The sequence below is a fragment of the Coregonus lavaretus genome (genome assembly GCF_964263955.1).
Source record: "Coregonus lavaretus genome assembly, chromosome: 16".
NCBI classification, from domain to species: Eukaryota; Metazoa; Chordata; class Actinopteri; order Salmoniformes; family Salmonidae; genus Coregonus; species Coregonus lavaretus.
Window position 1 is genome coordinate 42,203,396 of NC_140003.1, and position 7,027 is coordinate 42,210,422.

The window sequence follows — 7,027 nt, forward strand, 5'->3', positions numbered from 1 at the left end:
AAGTGGTAATAAAATGGCAATAGTACAGTAACAAGTTATATCCCAGTGAAATAATAATATGAGGGGCTTTCAATTCTATTGCAGACTACTGAACTTGATATGTCTTCTACAGAACCTCAATGACAGGCCATTCAGCATACATGGCCAGGCTTGCCCTACAGTATATTTTGTAACATCCTTTTTCTGCATCATATTGTAACACTAGCCATTTGAAAAGTCCCCCAATTGGTCCCTGATATTAGCCTACTCATCACGCCACCTTAACAACCTTTGAGACTATTGCAACACGGCATAAGGAACTCCCAGCATGCTGCTCTGACCAGCGTATGAACTGTGTGCCATCTGGACTTTGACCCAGATGCCAAAGTGATGTTTCACATCCGCAAGAATCCTAATTGGGACTAAGGGTGTCCAAAATGACAATGAGTTATACATGGTGATAAGACTTGTTAACCCCTCAAGCTCCCGACTGGGGTCATTTTGACCACAGAGGAATATTTGTCAATTCGGTCTTTTGAAATTGTGTTTTTTACATTGGATAAAAGTAGAGACACAGAGCTAGAAAATAGTATATCATACATTGCAGTTGAGGAACAATGGGAAAGTAATTCTGCTTTGAAAGTTGATAAACTTGTAACCCCACTTTGGAGAAAATGGTCCTTCAATGTTTTGGTACACCTACTGGAGAGCGCTTCTTTGTCTACACCCATTCAGCATCGTTCACACCCCTCTTAGCCCTACCCATCTATTTAAAGATTCGCATGTGAGGCCATGTGGTAAACATACGCTATATCAAATAAAATTGTTTAAATAAATATTTTATCATTATTAGATGACGCTTACTCGACACACTTGTCTAAATTGATGGGTCATGTGAAGGAAATGCTATAACCACCCCCCAGCAACATCTAGCTAAGTGGATGGGTCACTATTGTCTAGACATGTACACATGTTCATGAAATACAATAGATGGCCGTAATCATCCCCAGACACACCTGGTTAACTTGATGGGTCATGTAATCAATGTTTTGTTTAGACATGTAGTCTTTTGTCTTTAGACATGTATCTAGCTAGCTAAACAATGAACTGGCATAATCCCAACTCATACTACTACCAATGCAAACACTGTCATAGCTGTAGTATGAATTTGCAGGTAGCTAAAGCAAACAAACTAGGTTCAATGTTAGCTAGCTAACATTAGCCTATAACTATAAATGCAAATAGATTTCTGATTCAAATAACATTACTACACAGATCATACACATAAAGTTAGCTAGCGAGCCAGCAAGCTAACGTTTGCTAGCTAACTAACCGTATGCTTTAACTTGCAATAAAAACAACTTTCTGAGAAAATGTTAAACGTATATCTGAAAATGTAGCTAGACTCTTACCCGTATCCATGGATGAATGCTTCACAGCAGACTGGAACCATTTAACTCCGTTTTGTTTGTAGCTACATCTCGTTTGGCCAGCGTTGTGACAAGTCACTCCGGTTCACACTGACCATGGTGTATGCAGAAAGTAGCCCATTACTTTTTCCAATTTATCTATCGATAGTGCCTGCTAAATTCAGGGCATCAATGTTGTTGAGAAAACTAGCAAAACTTTTGTAGTTCTCGATGGCTAACGCTATATCTTACAAAAACGGCGCGGTCAACACATACTGAACAGATCACGTTATAGACAGAAGCACGCTACATGGCAGATCAATCCAAGCTCATCTCCTGGCATGTCCAGCCCACCCATTATCTCAGCCAACCATGGCTAGTGGGAAGGTTCCTGTCTTTTTCCGTGGTTAAACCAGCTATGCTCATAATCTAACAATTTTATTCTAACAAGTTTGTTATTAAGGCACATGAAAGTTCACATGTTCCAGAAGACATTTATACCAAAAAAACGAAAAATGTTTGCATTCAAATGCCGCTCCTGTGAAGTAGTGACGTGTGACATACGCCTAGTTTCCTGAAACGAGTCACATTTTTTATCATAGCCCAAAGGTGGTGTATTCAAATCTTCACATTTTTCATGACTTTGTCAATCAACTTATTCTCAACAAATCTAAATCATTGTTTAGTGTTTCTGTATCAATATGGACTTTTAAAAAATGCAAGTCTGTTGAGTCATTTTCATCCCAGACATAACCAGTTAGTCATAAACAGTTCTGCCAAAAACAGTTAGTAATTTGATCAATCTGACCTTTATTTGAATTTAAGTTTCTCTGGAGACATAATAACAAGATATCCATACCACCAGAGGGTGGATGGGGACCTGTATCAGATCATTTACAGAGACATACTGTGGCTCCTCATGTATGATTGTACTTTTCTATACCACATATCGTATGACTGTGTACAAAACCAAAATTACCTATGTTTTGTGAATATACAAATCTGCTAATAGTATAAATACTTAATAATACTGCAATACAGAATTCAGATACGCTCTGAATCTAAATAGAGAGCCGTATTGGTGTGTATTCTCAGAAAATTAGTTATTCTAGGGCAAATCAAAAAAAAAAAAATATTTGAATCCAGATTTCTCTGGGGTCATTATATAAGGGGCAGTGCAGTAAACTTGATTTTCCAGATTTTTCCCCCTGATATTTCCACACTATCAGGTCGAAATAACACTCTGAAACTGTGAAAATTATGATAATGCCCTTTTTTTGTAAGCGCTGTTTGAAAAAAATCCTGGAATTTCAGCCTGCTCAGGTGTGATGGAGATTTTGGCTTAGATCATGTCAAAATCTGATCTGATTATAATAGACCAATGACCATTCATCTGGGTAAGGGGGAGGACTCTATCAGGGCTGTGTAAGTAAATATCTTCAAATTTGTTTCCTAACGCCCACATGATCAGACTGAGCATTTCAATGGCCAAAAGAGGCTCAGGGAAATAAATGATAAAAAATAGATTTTGGAGTTATTTTCATTAAATAAACACAAAGATTGATTTGTTAGACATAAAGTGATTATTAAAAATACAAATAAAAAGACTGCATGGGGCTTTAAGTTATACATATCATCAGAAGGTGGAGGTGGACCTGTTTCAGTGATTTAGACCAGACTGATCACCTGCAGAGATGGAGCACCTTATGTACTTCCCTGTGGTCATAACTGGTTATAACTGGTTATAACTGGTTACGGCCGTATACAAAATCAAAATGACCATAGATCAAATGAAATCAAATTGTATTTGTCACATGCGCCGAATACAAGCCCTTAACCAACAATGCAGTTTTAAGAAAAATAAGTGTTAAGTGAACAATAGATCAGTAAAAAATAAAAACAGTAAAATAACAATAAAAATAATAGTAGCGAGGCTATATACAGGGGGTACCGGTACAGAGTCAATGTGTGGGGGCACCGGTTAGTCGAGGTAATTGAGGTAATATGTACATGTAGTTATAGTTAAAGTGACTATGCATAGATAATAAACAGAGAGTAGCAGCAGCGTAAAATATGGGGTGGGGGGGACAATGCAAATAGTCCGGTTAACCATTTGATTAGCCGTTCAGGAGTCTTATGGCTTGGGGGTAGAAGCTGTTTAGAAGCCCCTTGGACCTAGACTTGGCGCTCCGGTACTGCTGGCCGTGCGGTAGCAGAGAGAACAGTCTATGACTAGGGTGGCTGGAGTCATTGACCATTTTTAGGGGCTTCCTCTGACACCGCCTGGTATAGAGGTCCTGGATGGCAGGAAGCTTGACACCAGTGATGTACTGGGCCGTACGCACTACCCTCTGTAGTGCCTTGCGGTCGGAGGCCGAGCAGTTGCCATACCAGGCAGTGATGCAACCAGTCAGGATGCTCTCGATGGTGCAGCTGTATAACCTTTTGAGGATCTGAGGACCCATGCCAAATCTTTTCAGTCTCCTGAGGGGGAATAGGCTTTGTCGTGCCCTCTTCATGACTGTCTTGGTGTGTTTGGACCATGATAGTTTGTTGGTGATGTGGACACCAAGGAACTTGAAGCCCTCAACCTGCTTCACTACAGCCCCGTCGATGAGAATGGGGGCGTGCTCGGTCCTTCTATTCCTGTAGTCCACAATCATCTCTTTTGTCTTGATCACGTTGAGGGAGAGGTTGTTATCCTGGCAAAACATGGCCAGGTCTCTGACCTCCTCCCTATAGGCTGTCTCATCATTGTCGGTATATTCTTAGTTGAATTCGAAGCTGCTCATAAAAGTCTGTCAGTGGTATGAATACTGCCTGGTGACTTCTATGCTCGCTACATACTTCAGTCTGAGATGGCCATCATTGAAGTCGTTTGTGGTGACGTCAAAATGAGGGGTGTTGTACAAAACAAAGTCATCAGGCGATTGGATCATCTCTAACCAATTAGAGTATCCAATGACGAATTTTCAAAACGGGGCTTTACCCACATGTGTTCTGGCTCTGGCTCAACCCATCGGTTTCTGGAACCAATCAGAATATTTAGGATGTGTTTGCGATCTAGAAATCATTGGGTAGGTACTCAGATCCAGACTCATTGCAGAACAGAAACTAACGTCTGTGGGCGTGGCGTAGCGTTTGGCCGGTGCTAGGAGTTTGGGTAGCCAGGCAAATTAATACTTGGTATGAAAAATGTATTGCACTCACTAACTGTAAGTCGCTCTGGATAAGAGCGTCTGCTAAATGACTAAAATGTCAAATGTAAACTGTAACACAGAAACCAGCTACCCTCTGTACAAGTAGTGCTGAATTGCTGTGTATTCTCCAAAAATATTAATATTCTACTGAAAATGTGATATAAATACCAGAATTCCTATAATATCCTCCGACATGATATATGTGCAACTTGTTATGATATTTTGGGTGCTATACCATTTGGTTTTAAGTGACATAGAAGATTTGTGCATGCTTTTCAAAGCATCCTGCCATAGCCCCAACGACTCCCATTGTTTCACTAACAGCGATGCTAATGCTGACTTGGCTGTAGGGTGAGTCAATTAAGAAAATCAAACCATATTTTTTGGTCGATGTCTCTCAGGGTCACTTTTTGAAGTGAATTGAATGACTTTTTGTCAATCAAATTAAGAATATTTCTAAATGTTGTGTACTGTCCCTGTTATGGCAGTCTTTTTACCACATAAAGATGACAAAACATATACATTTAAACTAAATGATACTCGAATCAAATGATGGTAAATCTGCTTTATAGTACTTATGTGGATTGTAGTTTGGGAAAAAAGCTGCACATTACATTAAGGAATGCACATTTTGCTCAAATAGACAGACTGTTTTTCTCCAGATAACATTAATGACATGTCTAATGATATTTTGATGAGAATGAAGTTGATATTTTGCTTTGATTGTTGTTTTTTCCAATAGTTTCTTCTAGGGGTCAAAATGACCCCAGTTGGTAATCGATGTATGAAAATATGTTGGTAGCTTGAGGGTTAAAAACGTGGTTTGATAAATGGCCTAAAGCTTGGAAAGAGGTTGCTTACCAGGTCTTTTAAAAAGTAAATGAGAATGCGCAGCATTGGTAAACGGAAAAGGGAAATCAAATGACTTAGTCCTTAGGCTATGTAGTTAACAAGTGGCAGGCTATATGGACAACTAACCAGGCATAATTAAAATATGACTATACATAATAATAGCATAATTTTAAGTGGGACGGTTAATAGTTGTCCACATAGAATTGTATGGAATTTTACACGTGTCCGTCAGCCACATCTGCGCACAAACACCCCTATGATTTAACTATTAACAAGGGTTAAGCCCCTTACGAAAAAAGATTGCAGTCAGAGTGCAGTTTAACTGTAGTACAATGCAGTATAACTGCAGTTAAAGTGCAGTCTAACTGCAGTACGCTGCAAATACTGCGTCCAAAATAACACTGTTTTTTTTTACCGTAGTAATTTTGAAATGTAACTGCAGTTACAGTTCGGTATAGTTCAACTGCAGTTCAATTCTGCAATTACTGCGTCCAAAATACCACAGTCGACTGCAGTTACTGCACTTTTACTGAAGTTTCAAAACGGAAATATTTTTTTGTAAGGTTTTGTGTCAACATTACCGAACTAAAGCTGAGAGAACTGAAACGTGAAAGTAGCATAACTCCGTTTTCCGTTTATCAATTTTAGGGATGTCACGCGCCATCATTTGATATTGAATTGGCGAAATCCAAATACTCACGGGCTTCTTGACACATGAAGTCTATTCGTGGGAAACAACTACACAGCTGCAGATCGTTGCATGCCAAGTCCGACTCGAACTCATGGACACACAATGGAGAAAATGATGTATCAACAAGTAAGAATACTTCACTTACCGATTTCAGAGTCCGAATCACAAGATCCCAATAAAGCGGAATTAAGTAAAACAATGCATGGAATCCACCAGCTATACATTGCAGGCATGTCAGCGGTCGGAGAAGTTGACTACAGTAAAGCTGTTGTGAAAACTTCATGAACTTTTGTTTAAGAGACTGATGATGGTAACTGATCACCCACGCATTTCCGGTTAGTAATAGACTGGCTATATTACTCTCCTCGATGATGAGCTGGACACAAACTATTAAAACTGTTTATATAACATTTTTCGAAATGAATATTACATAACTATATTTCTAGTTTCATTATCATTATTGGTTGGACCAGGTCTCTCTTGAAAATGAGATTTTATCTCAATAAAACCAGGATAAATAAAGTTTAAATAAATATAAAACATTTTTTAAAATATATATCACTTTCGTTATTCACTCCTAAGCCTACCTACTATATGGATGATAGTGGGGTGTTGCATTTGTGTATGAATATATACACTAATAATATGAATAGATTGTGTTCACACTTGGTCTACATTTCATTACATACTGGAGGCCACTGTGACCGTACAAAGGTACTATTACCTTGCCATGACGCATTGAAAGTAGCCTACAAATGCCTCAGTGTGATTTCGTTTTTATGTTATTGGAATGATTAGCTGTCATTGCATGTTATTCTTCTCCCTATAACACTTTTCTTTTCTTTTGTTTACCAAAATCAGGTATTATACATTAGAAAGAAAACCTGTTGATGATT

General features: G+C 38.7%; 1 protein-coding gene across 1 annotated transcript in view; it reads right to left on the minus strand.

Annotated features, from left to right (window-relative positions):
- The window catches only part of LOC311143629 (tissue factor pathway inhibitor-like), a 56,111-nt gene extending 49,657 nt beyond the window's left edge, over positions 1–6,454 (minus strand). The window contains exon 1 of the mRNA XM_084179494.1: positions 6,277–6,454. Coding sequence (XP_084035620.1) covers positions 6,277–6,364 — 88 coding nt within the window. The 5' untranslated portion in view covers positions 6,365–6,454. The remainder of the gene's footprint in view (positions 1–6,276) is intronic.
- Between the last annotated feature and the right edge of the window lie 573 nt (positions 6,455–7,027).